At 43.0% G+C, this 25,756-nt stretch overlaps 2 protein-coding genes across 11 annotated transcripts in view; one reads left to right on the top strand and one right to left on the bottom strand.

Moving 5' to 3' along the window:
- KIF26B (kinesin family member 26B) overlaps positions 1-7,206 on the top strand; it is a 297,138-nt gene extending 289,932 nt beyond the window's left edge. For both annotated transcript variants that reach the window (XM_066995522.1, XM_048053158.2), the window contains one exon: positions 1,147-7,206. In XM_066995522.1, the coding sequence (XP_066851623.1) occupies positions 1,147-1,295 (149 nt within the window). In that variant the 3' untranslated portion in view covers positions 1,296-7,206. The remainder of the gene's footprint in view (positions 1-1,146) is intronic.
- Positions 7,207-15,547: 8,341 nt separating this feature from the next.
- The window catches only part of SMYD3 (SET and MYND domain containing 3), a 391,015-nt gene continuing 380,806 nt past the window's right edge, over positions 15,548-25,756 (bottom strand). For all 9 annotated transcript variants that reach the window (XM_066995525.1, XM_066995527.1, XM_066995536.1 and 6 more), the window contains one exon: positions 15,548-20,458. In XM_066995525.1, the coding sequence (XP_066851626.1) occupies positions 20,357-20,458 (102 nt within the window). In that variant the 3' untranslated portion in view covers positions 15,548-20,356. The remainder of the gene's footprint in view (positions 20,459-25,756) is intronic.

Here is a 25,756-nt window from a genome sequence, read left to right as displayed (position 1 = left end):
TGCTGCGTTCTCTTAAAGCATGCTGACTCTTCCCTTGACAACTGCCATAAGTTAATACTAGATTGGCACTTTTGCAAAACAACCATGATATATGTTTTGGGAACAGTATTACGGAAGAGAGGTAAAAGAAATGGATTTAAAGGGAGCAGAGAATTTGTTATACATCACCATCCACTTATTGTGTGATGCCTTTGCTTCTGATTCCAGTGTGATAAATGCAGCAAGCCTCAAGGACAGCACAGACAGGGCTTCGATGAAATGGGAAGTGCTGGCTAACACTGCAGAGTTCCCACTCAGCTTCCATGGGGGCACCTGCCAGCTGTCTCTGGCAGCATACAGGAGCCTGCGGTGGAGTGATTGATGTGTACACCTTCCCTTACCACTCTCGAGCAGGCTAGTGGGAGTCACACAGAACAGGGAGAGGTGTGAGGAGCAAGGAGGTTGGAGGATGGTTTCTGACTCCAAGTTCTGATTTCAGCAAAGGACTTGTTCTCCCAGGGCAGCGCACTTACTTTACTCTCAGATTCAGAATCTCAGATTCAGGTCAGCAGAATGCGTGAGAGAGTCAGTACGTTTTATATACATGTTCCAAATAGAGATGACTTTGATTAAGCATTAGGTATTAAGTGTTTGCTAAGTATGGTGCTGAAGCAAGCCCTGAATGGAAACAATCAAAATCAGTATGAACAGATTTAACTTGGCCAAATTTACATGTAATTAATGAATTTCCCTATCATGTTCACCGTGTGAGTTCCTTGTGGGAGCAAAGGTTAACCTGAAGCCTACAGGTGTTTTGTGCCAGCTTGTTTCCTCACAGTCAGCCATGTGGTTGCTGGAGGAATAGTCCTGCTGGCTTTTCTGAGGGAAAGATGGAGTGTGGCAAAACTCACCTGCAGAAGATGGCAGAGCATATCGCTCAAGAAATCATCCAATGCAATCATAACAGTATTTTTCACTATCAGCAAGCTGACAAACCATTTTAATAGTTGTTAAATAGAAAAGGCAAGTTTTAATGGTAATGGGAAGCTAAAGATAATGCTGTATACAGTACCAATGGGTTTGAAAGCTTGAATTAGATTTGTCTCTCCCAGTAACGAGTACTCGGTTTTGTCTGCTTTTTCTATCTGTGTATTTTCTTTCCTACAGTTGATTTGGAGCAGGTATTTGAGCTGGATTCTCTGGAATACCTGGAGGCCCTGGAATGTGTGACTGAACGTTTGGAAAATCGTGTCAACTTCTGCAAGGCCCATCTCATGATGATCACCTGTTTTGACATCACCTCTAGACGCAGATAAAGAGCGAACCTCAACAGAATTTCAATGGGCATCTCTGCCATCCTCCTTTTCCCTTCCGAATAGCATCCCAAAGACAACAGAATGAGGATGAAGGTTGGAGTCAAGTCTCAACTGTGTGTATGAGAGATTTGCTTTACTATACGGAAGAGTAGTTTAAAAAAAAACAGGACAAGCATGAAAAATGGAGTAAGGATGTTGATTCTGTTAGCCTAAAAGAGCACTTTGAGGAACCTTTAAGGACATGTCTGTAAATAAGAACTGCTGGCAGAAGAGACTTCTTTCCCTGCGTTAGCTGAGGGAGGAGGGAAGGTGGTTGTAGGACTTCCACTGAGAGGTTCATTAAAAGAAAACCTATCCAGAAAGACTGTTTAAGTGCCTTGCAAAACTTTATTATCCAAACATTTATGTTCATACTTTCTTGTGTACAGATGGTGCTAGTCAAGAAAAGAAAAAGGAAAAAAAACAAACACACTTTCGAAATGTATTTACAGCTTGTTTTTCTCTTGGTGTTTTCTCCTATTTCAGACTTGCTGTTTCTAAGTAACTTGTGTTTGTAGAGATATTTCCTAATCAGTACGACATATGAATAAATGTTAACTGTCTTTTATTGTTACCAGAGTAAGGCCACTCAAAGAGAAATTCAGCTTTCCCAGATGACACGCAAATATTTCTAGCAGTAAACAAGGTTTGCTTATGTGTTCTTTTATACTACGTTCCACCTTAGAGAATACAGTAATTTTCCCAACCTATAGATTCTGCAACATGTGAGAGAAGAGGTGACGTTACATTTTCCATTTGTTTCAACCCCCATAACTCGTTTTCTTTTTCATGTATTTTAGCTTTGTACTAGCTAGAGCTATGGATGAGGAGGCCTAGCTCTCGTAGCTCCTAACCCTCTTTTCTGGGACTAATAACTCACTGGAAAATTACTGTTCAGGGTGATTGTTCCTGTGCTTATCAGTCCAAAATATCAGTCCAATTTATTCTGTCCTCTTTTCTTGAGACTATTGCTGATAACATTTAGCTTTGCCTCTTTTTGATATACACAACCGCAAAACACGTTTTGGCAGCTTTGGGTCCCTGGCCCGGTCTGTCCATAGTCACAGACATACCTGAGAAGTGCAGGGTCTGTTCAGCTCAGCTGGTTCAGAAATAAAGAGGAGTCATTAGTGAGCGAATATAAGACTTCAGGCATGTTATAGAAGTGCTATCTCCATCCCATTCCAACCCCCTTTCCACGGGCAAGGACATCTCCCACTAGACCATGTTGGTTGTTGCATTTTCCCAATCAACACCTCCCTTATTGGAGCCATGACAAAACTATATTGACATCAAAAGGATGAGGGTCTGGGCCTCAGTGCATATCCAAATGTTCTACTTGTTTGCATCTTTATCTATAAATGGTATGTGGGAAGGAACATCCTTTGTGTTACTTGAAGAACTGTGTGAAATTTGCATTTTAATTATGAATGAGCATAAAGAATTATTTTGTTGTATGGGTTTCTTCTTCTTAATATTAAAATAAGCCCATTCACAAAAATTCCTCTAGCATACACTTGCATGACCTTCCTGTTGCTTATGAGAAAATAAGAGCAGCATTTAACATATACTCAGTATGCATCAGTTCGTGAATATATTGTTCTTAAATGCAGCTCCTCCTTTGCCTGCATCAGCACATTAATGCCATTTTACAATATGCACTAACTCCCAGAGGAAAAACTCTGCAAAAATACTGATAGATTTATTTAAGGGTTACCTGAAGAAAAACACATGTATGTTTGCCCTTTTTATCAGGATAGACCAAAATTTATTCGTGAAGCCAAATGGATTACACCAAGGATGCATTTGACACACTGAAAATTATGTAGTGAATGAACAAAATCGCAGTCCTTACAAATATTTTATCTATGAGGACTTAATTATAATGACCATTAACACTCATAGAATGGCTCAGGTTGGAAGGGACCTTAAAGATCATCTAGGTCCAACCCCCCTGCCACATAACTCCTATCACATATGAGTATTCATATACTAAAATCAATAGTAATCTTTTTTTTTTTTTACTTTCTGTCAATGCATTTCAAAATTTGCCACTGTATTTCTGGGAGTCGTGGTGGCTTAATGCATAAAAGGGAATGTAAATTTGCAAAGATTTGACATCTGTGGAACATTTTCTCTGTTAAAATAGCTTTTTACTTTAAAGTTTATATTATTATACTTCAAATATCTTCAAAACAGATAATTAAAAGCATCGTGACCTTATTAAAATTGCTTTTAGTCTATAGTAGCCAGCATTTTACAGAAGACTCAGACACTTCTGCAAGTCATCCAGGAAATCCCATTATTTTAGCAATGTAATAACCAGTGTAATGCTGCTTTTATCCTGTATTTTTTAAGAGGCATCGTTACCCAAAAGACATACCAGCGATGTGAATGGAATCCTTAATTGTTTGCATATTCAGAAATCAATCTCATTTCCCTGGAACAGCTTCAGTAGGAAACAGCAATGGTAACGCAATTAGGCCTGAAGGTTAAACCTTTGTTTACATGTGCAACAGAGGATCACGGTTCTTTATTGTCAGGTTCTGCAGTGAGTGCAGAGCACCAGCCATTAGTTTCCATTAGAGGCAAGAGTTTCAGGCAAGGGCAGATGGGGTGGTTTGGGCCTAATTCTGAAAACTTTTCATCTTGACATGCTTGAATATTATTTCTACGAGGGACAGAACTTGCTCTATGACCCCAAATTCAGGTGCATCCTTGGACTTGGGAGTTTGGCTGTGATCTGAATTCAGCCATCCGGCTGGTCCCTGTGAGCGCCGGCAGCGGGCAGAAAGCCTGGGTCATGCACCAGCCGGCTCGGGCGCTCTGGGTCCCTTCGTTTCATAGAGCGTGTGGGAGAGCCCTAATTCCTGGAGCATTTGTCACAGCTGCATGTGGCTTCGCTCCCACCATTCATGCCTTGTACCTGCTTCAGAATGATTTCTTGTCAATTCATTCACATCTGAGTAATCAGAAGTACTATTTTGCAGAAGGCAGGCAAGCAAACCGATACCCAAGCTGTCCTTTCTTAGCTCTATCCTGACTGTTCTCATCTCGTGTGTTGGTGTAACTGTGTTTAACTCTGTGTGGTGAGGCACAACACCATCAAGAGTTACGAGTTATAGCAGAGAAAACCCAGTAGTGAAGAAAAGGAAGAGTCACCTGCCACTATGGTGAGCTGTGCAGTTGAAGAACGGGCTCCTCATCTATTTGATACCCTGATGCATCCCTGATTTTGCCTAAAAGCCACGCACAGGGTTATCACTGACCATCCACAGGCTTCAATCCATAGTCTTAGAAGACTCCCAGTGTCACACCACGCAACTTCTGAAACTTGCAGCTACATAAAATACTTACTAATAAAGAGCAACGTCATGCTTCTCTGACACAAAGCAAGCTAAAAGTGAAAACTGCAGATAATGCATAGTGTTTTTTTTTTTCTTTCTCTGAACATGGGAATTATAGAGGCAGAAAGCCTGGAGTAATGCTGGGATTAATACACATCAGAATAAACGTAGTCCTTTAAAAATATTTTCTTTTTCATTTATCTCAATAGTATGGTTTGTCTTAAAATAGCCACTACTATCTGCACCATGGCATTCAAATTTTATGACAGCTGAAGGAAGTGTATTTTTTGACAAACATTGCCTTTTACAAATGTTTGTGATTTTGTTTGGGTTTTTTTTTGAGCCAACAATCATCAAAACTGAAGGGTAGTATATACATACAGACAAATGCATACGTACGTAGCCTGAGGGAGATACCCCCCACATACATTATTTTGGAGAGGTTGCATAGCTGTTCTCAAATGGCAAAAGCCCCACTCCCTCCCTCTTCCGTGCAGTGCCTATAAAACCTTTCTCCTGTCACTCACCAAGATGAAGCAGACTTATGCCACACTACAGGAAAAAGGCTTGAAAGACTTCTGAAGGGTTCCTTTAAAGGGCCTTTATTCCCCCTGTTCTGCATCCTGTAGGCCGAGTTGCTGCAGTTCCCATGTCGAGGCTGTTACTGAAATGTTCAAGCCTGTAGAAATAATCCAAATGAACTACTCTGTATTCCAGGGTGTCATGAATTGAAGGCAAGATATCTCATGATCATTGCTGCTAAATACAACAATTTGAGCTTATGCATGGTGTGTACACCCTAGTCACGTCAATTGAAAGCCTGGACTATTAACTCCATGTGAGATAAAGCTTCCTGTCAAGTCCTCATAGATTTATAAATTGTAACCTGAAGTTTTTGTGTTGCAGATGACCAGCCAAAGCAATTATTCCCATAAATTAGAGGTTTATTGAACCTCCGATGGCTGTTCATTTGGGTGGGATGGTCACACAGCATTAGGGATGCAGAGATCAGAGCAGTTGTATCAGTGCATGCTGATGGGAGTAGATGATGGCCACACAGAGAGGTGCTATTTCTCAAATCCACAGAGGGGTGACGTCTTGCTTAATCCCGCCGTCATCATGGTCCTTGTTTTGTTACCCCATAGGCTTCTGTGTTGCTGACACCCAGCAGTTTTTGGAGACATGAGGCTGGATGTTGCTAGCTATTGCAAGACTTGAAATAGGTTTCCAAATAGCTATGGCAAACAAAACTGTGAATGATTTGTCAATCCAAAGTTAATTATCTCTATCTCTTGCATTTATTGTGTGCTCATCACAGGTTATCTGAGCTTCCATACCTGCTCTTGGAAATAATAAACCATTTTATTATTGGCTTTATCTTTTCTTCTTTCTCCTTCTCAAGCAAACTTTAAAAAAAAAAAGGGGGAAAAAAAAAAATCAGTTTCCCTTGAAAATGTAGCACCCTTATCTTGACCCCTTTGAAGTCAATACGGATTTTGCCACCAGCTTCACTGGCAGCAGACTGAGGCTCACTTATGCAACATTTTGAACACAAAGGGTGTGATTATTTGTCAAAGAATGGAGGTGCTGGCAGTGAAAAAGTAACATTCATCTGTAATATTTCAAACTATCTTCAAAACTCTCTCAGACACGAAACAATCTACAACCCAAACCTTCTTACTTTGAGTGGTCCTACTTAAATATTGAGCAAACTTTATAATAATGGTTAAAAATGGTGCTTGAGGCAGTTTCAGCTATATTACATATTCTCTATATACTATAGATATGGATTGTATTCACCCTCTCTATTGTATATGTATGTGTGTGAATATTTACATCTAGCACACATACATATATGTTTTATGTATGCATAGATACTAACTTTTCTGTTTGACTTCTTTCTCTCCCATAGCTGAAACTGCTGGTTACTAACATCCACATCATATTCTATGTATGAAGGATATAATTTATTTGTAAACTCAGGATGTTCTTGTTTTATAGAGTTGCTTGTATTTTATAATTTATTTACACATCATGGGTGGAAATGCTTATCTAAGTGCTATGCATTGAAGTGTATGTTTGCTAAATCCATTTCACTCTGTCCGTGGCTATGTTCTTTCTCGTTATAACAATGGTATATGATAGGGCTAAGGAGGAGACAAAATGATGGATACATATCTTATGCTGGTCCCACCAATGGGTGATTCCAGGAGAGGATGTATCAGTAGTAGATATATATATATATTTTATCAACTAAATTTTATGGGAAAAAAAAAAAAAAAAAAGAAGTAGAAAGAACAGCATGAGGACACGTTCAAAATGTGGCAAGTCACAGCCATTTCCAAGTTGGGCAACAAATGCATTGAGCCTTTCGCCATTAAAATTGTAAAGTTTATTGTTTGCTGGCTTAAAAAATATCCCTTTTGTGGTATCTGAGGTGTGAAACATTGTCAAAAATATGATGTCTGGAAAAAAAAAATCAAACTATAGTGGCATTAAATGTTTACTTTTATCTTACCGATAAATCTGCCTCCACCTCCTGACTATTTCACTTTGGATGAGAAAGTTTGTGAAATGGCAGAGAAGAAGGTGCTTGTGACCAAACACAAGATGAGGTGTGCTGTTCATGAGTGTGAGCAAGATCAAACCTGAAACTAAAATACCCAAAGGGGTTCTACCAAGCAAGTATTGCTGAGAAGCAAATGCACCAGAAAACAATAAGGAATTGCAGGGTTTGATAGCAATGGCAGAAACACTGCAACCAAGCACAGTGCCATCAACCTCTCCCCTGCTCTGTCCAGAAACAGAAAGCAAGCACAGTGACCAGGCCCAAACTGTTTGTGTTTGTACATAAGCTGGTTATGGATACATGCCTCTTCATATTAGCAGTGGTTGCTCAGTTGGCATCTGTAAGCAAGGGAACAAAACTAAGACCAAACAAATGATAAAAATGTGTTTATCATCTCTCACTACTGCATCAGATTTCCCTTGCCCACTGTGCAGGTATTTTATGCAACATGAAAGTAATAAAAAGAGTTTATGGCCTTTCCTCTAGACACGTTATATGTAGCTCAGGTTCAGCTGCCCCCGAGCTTCGGCTAAGGTGTCTGCAATTTCTGCTTGGCTTTTGCTCATGTTTATGGTGTTCCCTATGGATGATCAAGAGTGCCTTGCTTGCAGGGCAAGACATGAATTATCTCTCTGGGCAAATCTCAAATGCCCATTAACCACTGGGTTAGTCCCAGTAAGGACACTGTGCTCTTTCCATTGGAAGAAAACAAAAAAATCCTATTTCTTGTGAAGACAAATAAGGAAGCTATTTAAGATCTCCTGTAAGACGTGGTATGCTGGTAGCTGATTCCGTCACATGGCCTGCTTTAGGAGGGACATTAGCATGCTACAAGCCTAAATATTTGGTTGACACTTTGGTGTGCATTTAAATAGTCCTTCCTTTTATGTTCCTGTATCAGCCCCGTGTCAGAGCCAGCAGTCACAGTGGCAGGGGATACCGGCACCTATGACCATTGCTTCCGAACAAAAAAGTCTTGAGGTGGCTGCAGAAGTGATGTCTGGCACGCAGTGAGATGGTGCGTGGCAGAGAGAGGCCTGAGGTTCTCCTCTCCCAGCAGCAGACCCTCTGACTCCAGTACAACTTCAGCTGTTGCCCCTGGGCCAATGAATTTACATGCTGGTGCCTCTCCACAGTAGCTGCAAATGAAGATAAACGGCTATTTCTTTCATCTGTGGGCTGTTCAGAACAGCTCTGATTTGCTCTAAAGAGCTAAAAGGCTTATTGCCTATTTTTGAGGTAATTTATCTTCATTGCTGTTATCATGCAGCCACATCAGTATTAAAAAGCCTGAAGTGCCTTAAAGTGACAAAACCAGAGGAAAATGGGTTAGAGCAAGACCTACTCTTTGTCTGAGGCAGAGCTGGTGGTGAGGGGACCTATACAAGCTGAAAACAAAATCAGATCACTGTTGGTCAGTTCTGAAGCCTTAGAGAGCTCAATGCTACATACCCCTGGTTTGGGGCAGGACTGACAAGAAAGGTTTAGGGCCCAGAGAGAGAGCAGGGGAACACACCTGGCAAAAGGCTGGTGACCTTGTGTGGCATGGCAGAAACGGCTGGTACCTCTTGTAAGCTAATGTCTTGCCCCAGCCATGCCCAAGTCTTACATTGTCTTTGAAGCCAGTAACTTGCCAGGCTGAAGATACAAAGCAGGAGAGGATTTATCGTGTAAACCTGACGGGGATCCTGAGCAAGCTGCCCAGCTCCTGGAAAGCCTGGGGAGAAGAGCCAGTTGCTGAAGCTGCTGCTTCTCCTACACCTGCCACAACACACTGGGGCTCTGGGATCTCGCCTCACTTTGGTCGGCAGCGCTGGCTGCCATTGAGCCACTGAGAAGAGAGAGGAGGGAGGGAAAAAAAATCCAACTTGCTCTCTCTCAGAGAAGCACAAAATTAATATTTAGTTCCTCTAGTAAAAGGCCATCTGTGAGTGGATTTTTATGTTTCATGGTGTCTGTTAGTGTTCATCACAGTTGCCAATCTGGCAGTTTTGGAGGCTGACATCTGCTATTTAACCACCGAGCAACACTATAGTGGGTACGACCACGCAAATGCTCTATGGTGCCCAAAGGCCTGTCTCAAAACCTTTAACAGCAAATAGGTAGCTTGGAGGTCCAGTCCGTTCTCCCTTCAAGAACAGCCCCAGCAAGTGCTGACCTGGGAACAGCGCTAAGCAGCCGAAATGTCCATCCCCAGTGGTCACTTGTCAAGGGAAAAGATTTGCTTTCCATTTCATGTACATTTACATGTGGCTCTTCTATGGAACCTTATTGCATGGCTTTGGCACCCATGTTTTGCATCAGATTGTGGATGGCATGCCAGCCAACCGGCAGCCAAAAGTATGCAGCTGTGTGTGTTTGGCACGCATCCATATTCCCATTTCTAGCTCCTGGCTAGCCATGGACAGCCAGACGTGTGGGTGTGGTATGCGGGACTCCCAGGCGTGCTGCGGAGAGAAAGTCTCACACCTCTACCCATGGAGGACCTCTCACTCACTTTAACGTGCTCAGGATCTGTCCCTGTCTCATCCCTGCTCAGCTTCATTCTCTGAATGACTTGAAACCACAGAAATGGGAAAAAAAAATATCTGCCATTTTTCTAAAAGAGCACAGAAGCCATGCTGCTCACTGGTCTGTGCTACAGAGGCTCCTCCACACTGCTGCCTTCAGCATCCCTGTGCTGCCCTGCACAGTACTTTGCAAACTGCCCCCTTGGTGCTTGCTTAAAACAAGAGCATGGGACTGCTCTGAAGGAGTATCAGTGCTTTTACCCACCTTGCCCTTCAGCACCTTGTGGCCCAACTCACGCCTGTCTCTGCGCTCTTAGCTGGGTGCCCCAGGACTTGAGTGTGGAGAGTCTGAGCAGCTGCAGGAAGATTCACAGCCCTGTTTTCACTAAACAGCTCCCAAACCGTAATTGAAGGAAACCCCACAATACCCAGCAAGCTGCACCCCAGGAGCCAAAGAAAACACTGTGAACATCATTTTCTCCTAATTTCCAAGAACAATGGAAAGCATCGCAATTAGGCGAATAAGGCGAACAATAAGAGTTCAGCTACTCACCCTGCCATCGGTCACTCACGCTGCCCTGGGGGCTTGGGCTCATGCCTGACATGAGTTTCCAGAGGCTCAGAGAACATTTCTGAAGGTTATATGTAAAGCCATTAAGTGCTGTGAAAGCCACAGAAAAGCTTCTGGAAAGCATCTAAGCCTGAGCATTGCATGCTTTGCAGCCATCGGACTCTATTCTTTCTGCTGACCAGGCCAAAACAATGGAAGCACCAAGCCTAGTCCTATTGACTTGACAATTAGCATTGCAGTGGCATAAAGTGTTCTGCGGAGTGGGTTACTCACAGGAACTAACACTATGTGTGTACTAAACAAAAGCCTAGCCTAGCAAGAGGGCTTCTCACCTGAAGACCTGCTGTCCCACCACCCAGAGGCCGGAGCTGATGGAGAGGCAGGACCCAGGGGAGGCCGGGGTGGCAGGGCCAGTCCCCATCCTTGGGACAGGTGACACTCGCAGCTTGCCCGTTCTCCCACGGCAGGGAGGTGCCAGGTGAGCAATGTCAAAACGAGCTGTGAAGATTAGTTGTTTTTTCTTCCTTCCTCAAACAGGATCTTTGAGTAAAATTGACCCTCACGCTAAGCCATTTCGATCTCTTCACAAGCTGGCACCATAAAGTGTGGAGGCTGTTACACTGCCTTATCTTGCTGGGCTTGTAAACCTTTGAGCTTTGAATTGCCTCTGTGACCCTAGAAATTCTTCCCTGGACAAGGCAGAGGAGACCTTTTTCTTTTTTTTTTTTTTTTTTTTTTTTTTTTTTTTTTTTCCTTTTCTTTTTTTCCAGTGCACATACATATAGTAACTTATAATTGAACTCAAAATAAGTGCTTCAGATGGGCAAACCATAAACCAACTTCTCTAAGAAGTCATATACCTGACCACATCCTGCAGGCTTTACTCAAATGTGAGGCTGCACAGGCTGGTGAGGAGCTGGTCCAGTAGCTGATGTTTGCTTCTTGCATGAGCTTTTGCTACAAGAAAATTCAGGTAAATTTGGGGCTGTATGAAGCCTGGGCAGGGGGGGCAGAGGCTGAGAGCCATGCTCTGTCCTGCTGGCTGAGCGCATCAGCCAGCCTTGGGCCTGTGATGGAGGCACCTCTCTTGCAGGATGAGGGCAAGGCTGCAGCTCCCTTCAGGCCCCAGACAGCCACGTGCCCTGAGCTGCTGCCCTGGCTGGTGCACTCCACATGTGATGGTGGCACTGAGATGAGCGGGTTTCTGATGCCCAGCAGGTCACGGAGACTGATTTCTGGGGAAGAATAGGTGTCACTTCCCATTTCCTTCCCCCACCAACAAATCTGTGCCCGGGATCATCTGCAGGCTCGAGGCAATTTGGGGTTTCCACCATTTCAGTTTGGCAGGCTGCTTAAGGTTTCCCAGAGGAGTTGCAGATGGCACAGGGAAGCCGCGTCTAATGGCAGGTGGCTCTGCAGAGCGACGGGCACAGAGGAGCAGCCGTGGTGCAAAGCCAACGCAGTAGCTGAGGGCTTGTCCTGCCAAACTTGTTCTCCAACATTTGCCAAGAGTGGAGCAGCAAGCAAAACATTTCCATGCCACCTCAAAAATGGTTACTTATTGCCTCTGAATTTATTTTTTAAGTTTATTTATTTTTTTTAGTCTCTGCTCCCCGCACACACACAGACAGAGGCTGAACACATGACATCTTTGTACAAGGCTAAAACCTCAGTGGCTATAAGGTTGATGGCCCTGATCAGTGTGTGCTCCATGGTCAGAATGCAACCAGCAAGGCACCATTTTCTCCCAGGCACAGAGCTGGGACGTGGGAAGCTCTGGGCTGCTCCCAAAGAGTTGGCTGCAGCACAGTGCGGAAGGCCTTGGGACACCTTTTCTCTGGACTGTGAGAAATGCGATATGCTCTACAGCTGGCTTTGGCACCTTGCTCTATTCCCTACTCGTAAGGAGAGGTGTTAGCTGATGGCACTGCGTCAAGCAGGAGGACTAAATCCCTTCCTTTGCCCTTCTTGGCTCCTCACCAGGCTGTGCTCTGAACCGAGACAGCTGCCTGGCTAAAGGACGCCCTGATGGGTCTCAGTCAGAGCAAGGGAGACCGGGTGAAAGCCAGTCTGGGTTTGGGCCAGTTTTGAATGAGTCTGCATGTCAGCAGAGGTCTAGCCCTATGTTGTTTCTGCAGCTCTGCAAACACCAGCCAGGAGCTTGCTGGCAAGCTGGCCTTTTTCTGACACACAGGACAAGTTCCTTACTCCCACCACACCATTAGCCATCATTTCTTCTGACCTAGTAGCAGATTTCAAGGGGCTGTTCCATAGCAGAGAAGATGTTGGTCTCCTGATAAGCTTCTCCACCACCTTGGAGGGACACATCTTGCCAAGGTTTTAGATTTGAATAGTGAAACAAGCAGTTTTGTGGCCTGGGTGTATCACAGTTGCATTACATGAACTGCAAGAAGAGCCTCATGACGCTGATGAAGTGAACTTGGATAATGTCCGTTTAAGGGATTTTTATCCATCTTCCCATCTGCCAGCCATAAAGCAAGGAGGCATCCTTGTCTGGTGGCTGGCAGGTGGCCCTATCCCAGGCCTACAATCAGCATTCCTCTGGCCTTTCTGGTTTCAAGGGGCTTTCTATTGGCCTATTGCACCTCTGCCAATGCTTTCATGTTGTATTGCAGGTTGACATCAGTAAAATAAACAAAAAATAAATAAATAATAAGCCCAGGAGTCACCACAGACCTATTTGCAGAAAATACAAAATCAGATTTCTGTCTGTTTTTTCACAAGTTATGTAACAGTCACCGCAGAAACACTTGGTAAGGGAAAATAATTCTTTGTATACCCACATTATATTGACCTTTAAAATACCATTACAACCGGTGCCTTCAGCCATAGACGTTCAGAAATTAACATTCCCAGATTATAATGATTACCTTCAGCCAGCATTCCTGCTAGCATGATGGGGACCTGGGGACCATCACTCCCCAGTAACTGTACTTTGATCACAGTCCTACGTAGGGGATAAGCTGGGTACAAGAAACTGTGAATGGAGAGTGAATTAGAGTGACTAGAAAACCACAGGCATTGCCAGTACATGGCTGAGGAATTTTTCCCCACAGCTGAAAGTGACTTGGAAAAGGAGACTCACTAATAGCAAGGGCTCAGCGAGCCACGTGGGAGAAAATGGATTGCCAAGGAGAAACAGAAAGGAACCCGCAGTGGTCCATGACTTCTGCCTTTCACACAGCCATTGCACAGAGCCCGCTAGGCCCGTTCCCAGAGCGCCGGCTGCCTCCCGGCACTCAGGCTGCTGCTGTAGGCCTGGAGGCCGGTGGTTCCCCGTGGCAGTGCCCAAAGACCACAGCGTCCTTCCCATCCCTCACCGCAGACTCCTGCCATGTGGCAGGGGCAGCAGTGAGTGACACACTATTTTGCACTCACGACCTGGGTGTCCCCACCTGGGCACGGGGCAGCATGAAGGATTGGGCCAGACCTCGGCCTATTCCACCACGGGATGCTCAGCACCGCACCTGGCCCCTACTACAGAGGGAAGGCAACACTAAAATGGCTTCGTTACAAACAGCGTCGTTAAATGTAAAGAGTCAAGCACAGAGAGGAGCAGAGCAAAGTCCCTGGGGGAGGGGAAGAGTGGAGTTCTGGTAATTTTCTCATCAGACACCTTTCTCTGTTACCGTCTCCTGACTCCTGCTCTGAAAGTCAAGTGGAATTGTCAAGAGGAATCACCTGTGATTTAAAGAGCAGTTTTCCTCCGAAGAGCTGTGTAAAATTGCCACCTTCCTATTTGGAGCCTCTGGGGACAGGGAATCAGAGCTGCTGAATTGAAGGGGCGGAGGCAGAAAACGTTGCTCTTTTCTACATTCTCACCAGCCCTTGGCTGAAACGCAGCTGGGGATCAGGCTCCTTAGCTCCAGTGAAGGAGACCACCAAGTGCCACCTGCCCAAGCCCAGGAGATGAAGGGAAACTTTAAGCAAAGAGGCTACGTGGTAATCCCCTTCCTCCTGTCCTGGGGGCAGGCAGAAGAGGAGATTGTGCTCTTTTCTCGTGTAGGTTTCTTTGGAGTTAAAACGGACTCAGGCAGGTTGCTTCGGCCCCACCTTCTTGCTGTGAGCCCCATCAGAATTGGGTTAACAAGGAGCTGGAGCATCTGAGACTACTGAAAAGCTTGTGTGTATGTGCGTTCCTGCGCGCGCGTGTCTGTAGCTATATAGAGATATATTTAAAAGAAGGTTAATTGGTCTCCTGGGAACTATAAAGAACTTGTTAGGTTCCTCTGTGTGAGCAGTGACTGTATGAAGCCTAATTACTGAGCCTGAGTTATTCTTTTTTTGGGGGGAAGGAATCTCTAAGGTCCTTATTAAAACCTACAAAAAGTCTAAAGAATGATGGAATTAGAATTGATTTGTCCGTGTTGATCACAAGTGCACAGCAAATAAAAACGTTGAACTCACCCCATGAAATACTAATGGGGGTCATATAGGCATGGTTTACACATCACTATTATGGGGATAAACAGAAATCCCCTTGTGCTGAATGACAAGACTAAGGAATAGAAGGCCACAGATTTTCAGGTAACCTGCATTCATTATTCTTAGGGCAAGAAAAATACACTCAGCTGTTTTTGTAGGGACCATTTTACGAAGCGTTCATCTCAAATGTATTTTCAGCCTGATTAACTTTGTAAAATCAGAAATGAAAAGGCCAATGGGAAAGAGAAAATAGCCATTACAAAAGCAGAAATAAAAAAGAAGAGGACCTTTAACTTGGTAACCAGCTGTTGGCTGCCCTTCCCAAAACGCAAGCCTGGCCAAATATTTTTTCCCTATAATCAGTAGTTTCTTTAGCTGTCATGTATTTCAGAGAAGGGACCTCTCTGCAGCACACCATTGCGTGGTGCTGCTGCTCATATTGACACCATTTTCCGTGGGCGAAGCCACCAACCCCCAGGCTGTGGACGCTAGCCTTTGCTCCGGGGCTTTTTGCAGTTGTGGCATCATGCAGCCATGAACACATTGGTGTGTTTATCCTGGTGCATTTATCCATGGGCTTCATTTTCCTCAGCTGTGATATAATTCTTTGCCTTCTTTGGAAAGCTTCTGGGGGTATTTTGGGAACTACATCTTTTTCTGCAAATAGCTCTCCTGCTGTCCTGCAAATAATGCACTAAGGGAAGGCATGTAGATTTTTAAAGCCCTTTTAGGTAGGGAAGTAGCGAGGCAGACATTTGGAGAGTGACATAGCCAGTTCCTTTTTATTTTATTTTTTTTTATCAAAAAAAAAAAAAAGGAGTGAGCAGAAATTTCCCAAGGATCAACAACAACAAAGCCCAGCTATGCAACTGCACACATCAGTCTCAGCATGACCCTAGGTGATTTGCTCAAGGCCACACAGTTTCCACTGCAGCGAAGAAGCCAAACTAGAACTCCACATCCATAGCAGTAAGACCGTCCTTCTCCTTGTTTTATGGGAAATTTAATGCAGAATCAGGAAAAAAAAATCTTTATTGGCACAACTTCTGTGAAAAACAACTCTGTTCACTACGAGTCTTGCAGTGGCCAGGGACTATTTGTAATACACTCTGCAGGGAAATAACCTCTGCATTTCATAAATATGCTATGTTAAAAAACAAAACAAAACAAAACAAAATGTAAGAAAATCTAGCTTAAAAATATACAGCAGAGAACAGGGTTACAGCTACAAGCACAGAAAAGCTGAGTAGTGGGAGACTTTTGCTGGCACAAACCTGCACACAATAGACTGCAGACACAGGGTGATCGACTTGAGAAGGTCACAGCTCACTGCATTTTTCTCACTAGCGTCTTTCCTTTCTACCACCTCTGCTATGAATTGCAAGCTCTGTTTGCTAAGGACCCAGAGATTTTTCAACTCTAACATAATTAGCAAACCTTGAGGGTTATGGATACAAAGAGTTGCACCATGCTTAAAAAAAAAAAAAAAAAAAAAGTTAAGGTTCTGTTTGTATTTTATTATATTTGTTAAAGGTTTTGTTTTATTGCTTTCAATTATTCTCAGCAAAACTGTACAATTTCCTATTTTTTTTCTCTGTTGGTACTGCTTTTCTTCCAAACACATACTCCAATGTAATGCAATTCCTCTAAGTGCAATCTAACATTGACTCATAGACTAATTTAAGGGAAAGTGACCAAAAAAACAAAAAAAAAGTAACTCAAAATGTATTTCTGAGCCTTGAGGTGAACCCAAATTGTCATTACTTTCCAAAGGTACTGGAAAAATCTCTGACCCAGTCTGCTGAAAACAAGTTGCAAGCCTGCCAGTATTATTGATAATGTTGCGATCTGCCTCTTTCTGAGTTTAGACTTTAGCATCTTTATCTTGGCAAGCTGATAGCATCCAAAAACAGAAACAAAACAAAAACAAAACAAACAACAACAAAAAACCAAACCCCACAAACCAACCAACCAAAAAATTTGACAGATATCATTCTAAAGGGCCAAAACATCTGTGCATATATACTTCCAAGTACTTTGAGTTCAAGCCAAAAATGTAATGTAAAATGTAAAAATGTAAAAAACCTTGAAATGAAATGAGTGTTTAGCCAATGTGCCTTCCTCCCTGGTGCTCTTGCTTCCTACTGCACTTTCAAAATCTTTCTGCAGTCACAGGCCAGCCTGCTCTGCAGAAAATAGGCTGGAGTGGGAACACAGAGAAAATCTGCCAGCAACAATCGTCCCTGCAGCAACGACAGCCCTGGTGGTGGTGTTGGGAGATGCAAGTCTCCAAGGGAAACCACGCTATAAATGACTGACACCAACCAGACAACTTGACTGTTCCTTTGACCAAGCTGAAAGAAATGCAAGTTTTGTGTCAACAGAAATAAATGTAAAGCATGAATTATGTCCCTGTACTAGGGAATCTCTGTAGAAGAGCCCAGAGAAGCAGGCCAGGCAAGGCAGGCAACGTGGCGGTGCTCTCAGGACCCTGATCTTAGCATAGGTGGCTCCTTTAGCTTGCTGTAATGTCACCTTTCTCATCCAAAGACAGGTACCTCTGACTCTCCCCTAGCATCTGTCTTTCCCTGTTGTTGTGCTTGCACAGTTGTGGTGTCCTTGAACCAGAAGGCAGTGCTGCCGTTCATACATACAGCTGTATGTATGCATGAGAGCTGGTGGGCATCTCCAGCACGTGCTGCATAAACTGATGCACGATCTTGTCTCACACTCTGAAGTCCTTTCCATTTGCAAATCTTCCTATATGATATGTAATCATAAGATAAAACAAGTATCATCTTTATGCAAAACCACATAATGACAAATACAGATGTGTCCCTTTAAAACCAGAAAATAGCTCTTGAAGACTGAGTATCTCTCACATTTTCTGATTGTCCATCAATGATGCTATTGCTTTGTCAAAAATCCCAATAAATGCAAAGGTCTGACCTTTTCCCCAGATAATTTCCTTTTCATAACAGCAAGAAGACCCAACCAAGCAGTGAATTTCTGCGGGGATTATTGCACTTCTTGGGTGGCTGATACGGCGTGGCCTCTGGCCTCAAGCCATGCCTCGTACTCCAGAAAGGCGCTGCATTTCATAGGTTATTGCTTGCATATTACTGCCGGGCAAGTGAACGCTCCATACGGTGGAACAAATTCAAACGCCTTGAAAGGAGATATCTTCCTCAGCATTGGCACTCATGTGCTGGGGCTGTAAATTACGCCCGGAGTGTTCATTTTCTTTTTAAATGTGCTCCCATCTCATAATAATTAATGGTGTCAAGTTACCGGTGTGAAAAAAGCCTGACTTTACAACAACTATGGATTAATGAAATAACAGTCATGGCTGGAGTAGCAGCAATAAATTGTTAGAGAGGAGCGACACACCTGAAGCGATACTTTCAGAGGCCTTAAATTATTTAGGTTTCGACGTTCCTCATAAATATTTGGCTGTTGTTAACATTGGTTTCTGTGTTAAAAGTGGAAGTCAGCAGCTCTGGCAATAACAACCCTCTTGCTAAGGAGTGTGGGGAAATGGAGCACACGCTTTCCAAGCAAGGCTTCTCTTCCCCAAGGACAATCTCCTAGCTCAACACATCTCTTAGAGCCTTAGAGCCCCACCACACAGCCATGTCCTAACACCCCTACCTGCTTGCTGAGAGGGAGAGGAGGGGGGTATGGAAAAGAGTGAGGAAGGAACATGGCTGGCCTGGCAATCATGAAACTGAATTTGCTTAGAAAAACTGTTAACCACTGTGTTGCACTGCTCACATGCCAGAGCCGCAGGCTCCAGCCTGTTGCCGGCCCTGAGTGGGGAGGAGGTGACTGTACCTGGCTGCAGTGACCCGGCTGAGCATTTCCCTGGCTGGGAAGAAACTCCTAGCTAGTGTTGAGCTACAGGATTAAGTAGCCCAGAGCTCTATGCTCTGGAGTCCAAAATACTCTTTGGGGAACTGGAAGCAGTAAGCCCAAACAATGAAGGCTCAGAAACGTCTAGAAACCACAGCACCATCTTCCTGAGTACATGCTCAGCGCACTTTGCTGTGCGAAAGCAAAGCTGATGCCTCACTTCTGTTTTGGTTCCTTACTGAGGGGTAGGTGCTGGAGGCCCAGAGGTACCTCTGGGTGCTAGCAGAAGGTTTGACTTCAGCCCTAAAGTGATTTAAGGGGGCTTCCACAGCCTAGTTGCCCTATAAACCAGGTTATTCTAATTGTTTCATGAATGCTTTCTTAAATTGAGACACCTAGTGGCAAGTATAATTTCACCTCTAAAAATCCAAGAGGTAGCTTAAACATGGTCCTGTTGACAGCATTCCTGTATCTCTTCTGGCTTTATAGTAACTAGGTAGTTTCTCCAATTTTACTTTCATAAAAAGGAAGCAAACAAAAAAGCTGGAATTCTTTTTATCTGGACAGCTTATCAGCAGGCCTGTCACTGAACTTCTAACCCATACTACTTTTTGCACTGCCCCTGACACCCAACTTCTGATTTTGAGGAAGCTCCACAAAAAATTGCACCTGCAGACAAAGGTTTGAGCTCATAGGTCCAATCTCTTTTTAACACTGTTATGGAGTGAGAACTTGTTGAAGCAGTCAAAATGGTGAGACAGCAGGGTAAACAATTTCTGCATAGATACATATTTGATTAAATTTTTTGTTCAGTCCATTTTAATATCCAATATTATAACATATGAAATGCAAGAAAAAGAGGAACAGAACCCAAAAGTTAAAATGCAAGGGAAGAAAATCTCATTTAGAACACTGGAAGTCTTTTGTTTAATGTCAAATAGTATTGGATCAGGCTTTTGGAAAACACACCAAATGGTAATCCAAAGGGAAAAATATGCTCTCTCTACACAGAATGTTTCTGAGACTGGATCTTCAATTGCTGGCATAAACTGGCACAAAAAATTGTCTGCTGATGCCAATGGAATTATATTGTAAAAAATTAAGACTGTATGCATTTCCCAGCATTTATTATCAATTAAATTAGGTGTTGTAAATTGATAATCAAGTATTATCATCTAAATTAGGTGTTTGGTAGGAAAAAAAAAATCCAAAGGGTGTTCTGATAAACAGACATAAAACAGGCGGTAAGGTGAGACTTTGTGATCATTCCAGAGATAACGGGACAGATGCAGAAATCAATACATAAAGCACATGGGAGAAGCTGGGTCAAGTATCATCGAGTCAGAATTCAATTCTCGATTCTTCCTACATTCAGTGGTATTTGGATTGGAGATTCTGGTTATTAAATAGAAATGAATAGAATTGTTCCTCGCTATATGTTTAAGTTTGTATTTTTATCACCAGCATGTATTAAGATCAAATACTGAGACTTACCCACTACCATTTTGCCTTGCAGAAATTAGAAACTTTCTGAAAATATTATATTCACATATTCTTCCAACCATTAACTCAATTCAGAAGATCATACAGCAAAACTAACAAATTTTTGTAATAAAAGTAGGGCCTGATGAAAAAACACCAAAACCATTGAGAAGCTTCCTAATGTAATAAAAAAAAAATATTTCCTTTCTCCTTGAATATTTTGTTTTCCAGACTGGAGAATTTCTTCAGTGTATTCTCATGATGGCCTCACACTGCTCCTTTAAGTCCATCAAGGTTTGCATCAGGCTGTGATCTGTCCCATGGGTCACCTTCATAATTTTATAGGCCTGGAGAAGAGAGCAGAAAGGGACACATTAGTCATTGTGCAGGACATCTGAAAGGGTTGGTAGCTGCAGTGGGGCATGGATTTCAGTGCCAACTCTCAAGCTGGGGGCTTTAATGCATGGCATAGTAGAAATCAGAGTGAAGTATCCCAAAGCATGTAACAATTTGTCTCTGACAAAGGAGGAGGTACTGACACATTATTCTTAGATGTTAAAACATTAAAGTCCCCTAATGTGTTGCACAGAGGGATGTTTGGCATAATAGAGGGAGATGCTTTTGCACTGAGGCATGAAGGCAATTTTAAGATTGATCAACTATGACACCCAAGGTTTCGATACATTATTTAAAAGATGACTGTGATATTTATGCTGTTAATAGCCTCAAAGTCCTTGAAACATAAATGGATTAATGCTTAACAAATAGAACTAAGTGCTCTGACTATATAAGGAGAAACTATACATAGCGTCAAACAAATATGTAAATTAATAGCTTCACTCAAAAAAGGCATGTGTTAGGAATGGTTCTTTGCTGCAGTTCCCATAGATTATTTTCTCTCTGTGTTGGTCATCTTACATTGTCAGGCCAATTTATGCTTGCTTATATTGCCTGTTGTATTGCTGATTCCCTGCCACAGATATGTCTGGCATACTCCTCGTCCAGCTCATGTTTCAATCACCATTTCTCATACGACATTTTGGCTTCTTCGTTCTATTAAATTCTTCATGGAAGAAGGGAAGTACCAGATGGAAACAGACTCAGCACTTCTAAGGAAAGAACAGGAGAGCTCCAAGTGCACCAACAGAAGAAAAGACATCAGAGATTTTTCTTCAACCCAAACTGAGGAATCATCAAAAACTAAATGCAGCCTGTGCTTGAATAAGTTCCTGGTCCAGTTGGCTGATAAAATTCAGCTAAATCAGCTTTAGATTGCAGAAAAATGATCTTTTTGGAAATGTGTCAAGGAAGGGACCTCATTTAAATTAGAAGATAAAAATAAATATAAAGATTCTTTGGTAGAACGAATGAAATTCTACTTCCAACTTCTAGAAACAGGCAAGCATATGGAAATGCTGGCATAATTTATTTTTGCTTCCAATTAGCTAACTTTTTAGAATAAGAGGAAGGAAGCAAAAGACTGAAAGAACAAGTTGAAATAGCAGTCAAAACAAATCAGAGTAAGCAAGGAATTCTACAAAGAGTCAGGCATGTTCTGAGCTACGACAGTGCCCTCCTACTACTAAATGGTAAAATACTCAGTTACACAGAACAATGGAAATTCTTTCATTTCACTAGAAATGCCTAACAAATGTGAAATAAAATCAGAAATCCTCATTTTTGCATATTTCTATTTTAGGAGAAATACAAATCTGTTTATGCTTTTGCAAAATGTTTGCAAGTAAGTCATAATTATATTCCCTGAAAATACTCACTAAGCTGTTCTTAGTCTTCTGTTTTCCTAATTTAACATGAGGGGAAAATGTTGTGAAGAACAGATCATGAAAGTATTTCAACATAGTTGAGCATGAAGTGTTAAGCTGTACAAGAGCTTTTTAATATAAATAGTTGAAGAGGTAGCGTACAAGGCAAGAATAAGAGCCAGTCCTTACTTGGCAGAGACAGTGGAGTGGAGAAAGATGAACACGGGCACGGTGTAGGAATCCCTGGATGGTGCAGAGCGGAATAGCTGCAGGTGGGATCCCAGGCATGTTGCTGTGCAGCACAGAGCAGCTGTGCTCAGGCTAAGCATGGTCAGGATGACTCCAGGGCAAAAGGGTGAGGGGGATTGGCCATAGATACAGACACATTTGGCATGTAGTGTTGACATGATCTGGCCAAGAAAGCTGATGGATTTATTGGGAAAGACCTGTGTTAACAAGCTGTACATTTGGGTTGGATCATAGTCCAGGGCAGCTGACCCTGATCTTCAGCCCACCTACAGGACACAGGTCAGGCAAGGAGTGATGGCCATCGACACCCTGATGTTACAGATGTCCATGAGGATATATCTCTCATAAAAGGCAAAATTCCTTAATATCATACCTAACCTTGAGGTACCATTACCGTGGCTGACTTCTCTCTCACCTGCAACATTTCTTTTCCATTTCATTTCTGTCTTCAGTACGGCAGATAAATGCACCCAGTCTTTATCCTTTTGTCTCCTTCAGGGAGAAAATCATTCTCAAGCAATGTTCTGTCTTACACACCGCACTACAAGTCAGAACCATGCTGTATTGAAGGTAGAATAGCAATGACTTCCCTAATTCTCAGGTTACACTGACATGAAGTTATGTATCTATTTTTGTAAAGATCAGATAAAAACTGGGGATAATTTCACCTCCAAAGCAAGGATTTTTTAACCGATGATGTATAAAAATATGGAGGAATATGCCAACTCTCCCCCCCCCGTTCTTTTAAATCTTACAGCTAACCAGCAGAGCCAAGGCGGATCAGAGTCTTGTGATATGTGTGGTCCTCCTCTCAGACAAAAGAAGAAATCTAATTATGAAAAACTACAGTAATCGCAAGACAGCAGCTCAGGCCACAGTGTCACCAACCGCACGCTGTATCCCCGAAGAATATGAAACCCATTAGATCAGAGGTACGGCAGTTACTCCACGAATGCAAATGAAACGCAGCACAGCCCTTGGCGTCCCTCTTGCCTCGGTCCCCACCAGCCATCACTCAAGCAAGCCCATGGGCACAGGCTGCCACCACCACCACTGGGACTTGCTTCAAGGGGGCAAGGGTCAGAAACCAGGTCCAAGTCTTCCCCTCCACACCTGCCTGTCCAGGTTATGGGCAACCAAAGAGGGGAGTCTGCAGTGCTGTGAAGGTAACGATGACCCCTGCCAAATATTTGTGCTACTGAGTGTGCACAGGGACAAACCACGGACGCTTGCCAGGGGATTCCCATGAGCTCCAGAGATGCGGACCTGGGCTCCTGCGCGAGTGCCGCTTCCAGGTTGAGAAGCTTTACCCATCCCCAGACTGCCTGTTGCAACTGTCGTTACTGCCACTTTTTACAGTCATCCCAGCCTCTTTAAATTAGGTTTGTCAGACCGGGCTCCAGCTCCGGTGTTTTGCTGACAAAGGTTTTCCTGATCTATAATTCCATTTGTTCTCCCAGCATTACATTTTTTCATATATGTATATAAATTTAAAAATAATAGGTTGGCTGTACGATAAACCAAAGGTTACCTTTAGGTTTTACTCCAGAAGTAGATTATTGCCTCTCTGTAATACTTCTATTTCCAAGACCTGGCAAATTAGATTCTGCAGGGGATAATACACTTTTAAAAGGTGATTTCATTTTAATGGGTAACACAAAGCCCCTCACATTATTTAAGCCTTCTTTCGGGGTGCAGGTGAGAGAGCTAAAACCAAAGGGTGATAAGAGTAGGGTGGCTGTAGTTGTGATTCACTTTCAGGTGACACAGGGCGCAGCAATAAGGGCTGGGCTGCACGGCCGTGTGAGAAGATCTACGGGTCCGAACGCACTGCACGGCTGCCGCAGAGCCACTGTCAATCCACAGCAGCTCCGAGGCTGTGCTTGATTAAACAGGATTTATATGAGTGAGGTGAATTTCACTCAGATCTTGATTCCTCTGCACCTTCCCCATCCTTCTCCTTAATGCCACGCTGAAATTAGTCTGACGAGAGCTCCAACAGGGTGCTATTCAGTGTCAGAGTGTATTAAGAAGAGTAATGAAGCAGAGAAGGCAATCGAGTTTCTGCTCTGAGCATGTGGCATGCTCTATTGACACATCTAATCACAAAGGGCCAAACTGTGTTCTGATATAACTCCAGGACATTATCTGAGTTATATTAGGAATCACATCCTTTACTCGCAACAAACTGGGAATTACATGGCTCTAATTTGCTCCTGTGTAGACAGCAATGAAGGAGTCCCATGCATCCCATGCATACAAGTTGCATGGGGAAGTAGGATGACAAGAAGCTTTTCTGTCTGCTTAACTGTGCTCGCAGAGAGTGGGAGGTGAGTCTCTCCCTGTCCTACAAATATGGGTGAAAAGGTGGAGACTGAATGGGGAGTAGACAAAGCTGCAATGGGATTAGTTTGTAAATGGCTCTGCATCCCAGCTGCAAAGCAATTACTGTGTCCTTTTGGACCACTAATGTCTTGGAGACCATGGTTAGAGATGGACAGAGGTATGGCATAGAACAGTAAACAGCATGTTCTCCTTTTTAAGGGACAGAGGAGATAAATCTGAAAAAAATGGTTTCTGTGTTAGGTATTGGTCTGCATTCAGAGAATAATACAGTAACAATCTGGCCTGCAATGGGCTACTGCACTAAACACAACTATCACACTATCACAACTTCTACCCTCACCAATGAGCAGCATTCAGATGGCTCTAGGGGAATTAACTCCAGTTTCATTTAATGCAGCATCATATTAGAAATGCAATTAGAAGCATGCCTGTTGATGTATTGCAGCAATATCAAGGAAAACAGAAACTCCTCTGACTGGGGGCTCACTCCATTTGCTAAAAAGGAAGGCCCAAATGTTTGGAAATCGTAAATATTACAGGGGAAATGGCAGAGCAGATTACCTGGCACATGACAGATATATGGCTTACCTCTGAATAATGAATGAGAAATAGAATTGATTACGCTCCCATCAACTTCTTAATGATCAGAATTGGCCCCAATTTAAGTTAAATATATCAAGTGAAGATTTAAGTTACTAAGATTTGGTAAGAAAGGCGCCGTATCAAATACTGATTTATTATTTAAAGAGGTGAAAATGATCAGTTATTCACCTTGCATATGTAATCAGATGTTAAAACCTAACAGATAGGGTGGTTCAGAAAAGCAAGTATGAAACAGCAAATTATCTGTTGCATTGTGACTGCTGTTTAAAGGGGATCTAGACAGGAGTAAAAAACACTTCTTCCCCATCCCCAGCACAGACTCCCGTCTCCTTCTATGCCAAGCAGCTGCCCCTCTTTGCAACACAACTAGCTCTTCATACAATACGGACATTAAACAAAGGGGACAAAACAGCCAACCTCTGCACTGGAGAGGACTGTGCAGGAACACATTCAACACCCCTGATTAATTAGTTCTAAGATAATATATGGTGTAAATGGAGAAGCAGAGAATCCTATCAATGCCTACCAGAAATTGCAGGCCCACGTAATTACAGCTATTTTGTTCTCAACTCTATGAATGGGGAATAAGCCATCAATTTCTGGCATCTAATTTCAGACATTCAAGTAGAAGAGAGGAAAGGAACAAGTGCTGAGAACTTTCCCAAGCTTGTGCTAGAAGCTCTT

This window comes from Anser cygnoides, chromosome 3 (assembly GCF_040182565.1).
Source record: "Anser cygnoides isolate HZ-2024a breed goose chromosome 3, Taihu_goose_T2T_genome, whole genome shotgun sequence".
Classification (NCBI taxonomy): domain Eukaryota; kingdom Metazoa; phylum Chordata; class Aves; order Anseriformes; family Anatidae; genus Anser; species Anser cygnoides.
Note: the sequence above shows the minus strand (reverse complement) of the source record. Positions and strands in the feature narration are given on the sequence as shown.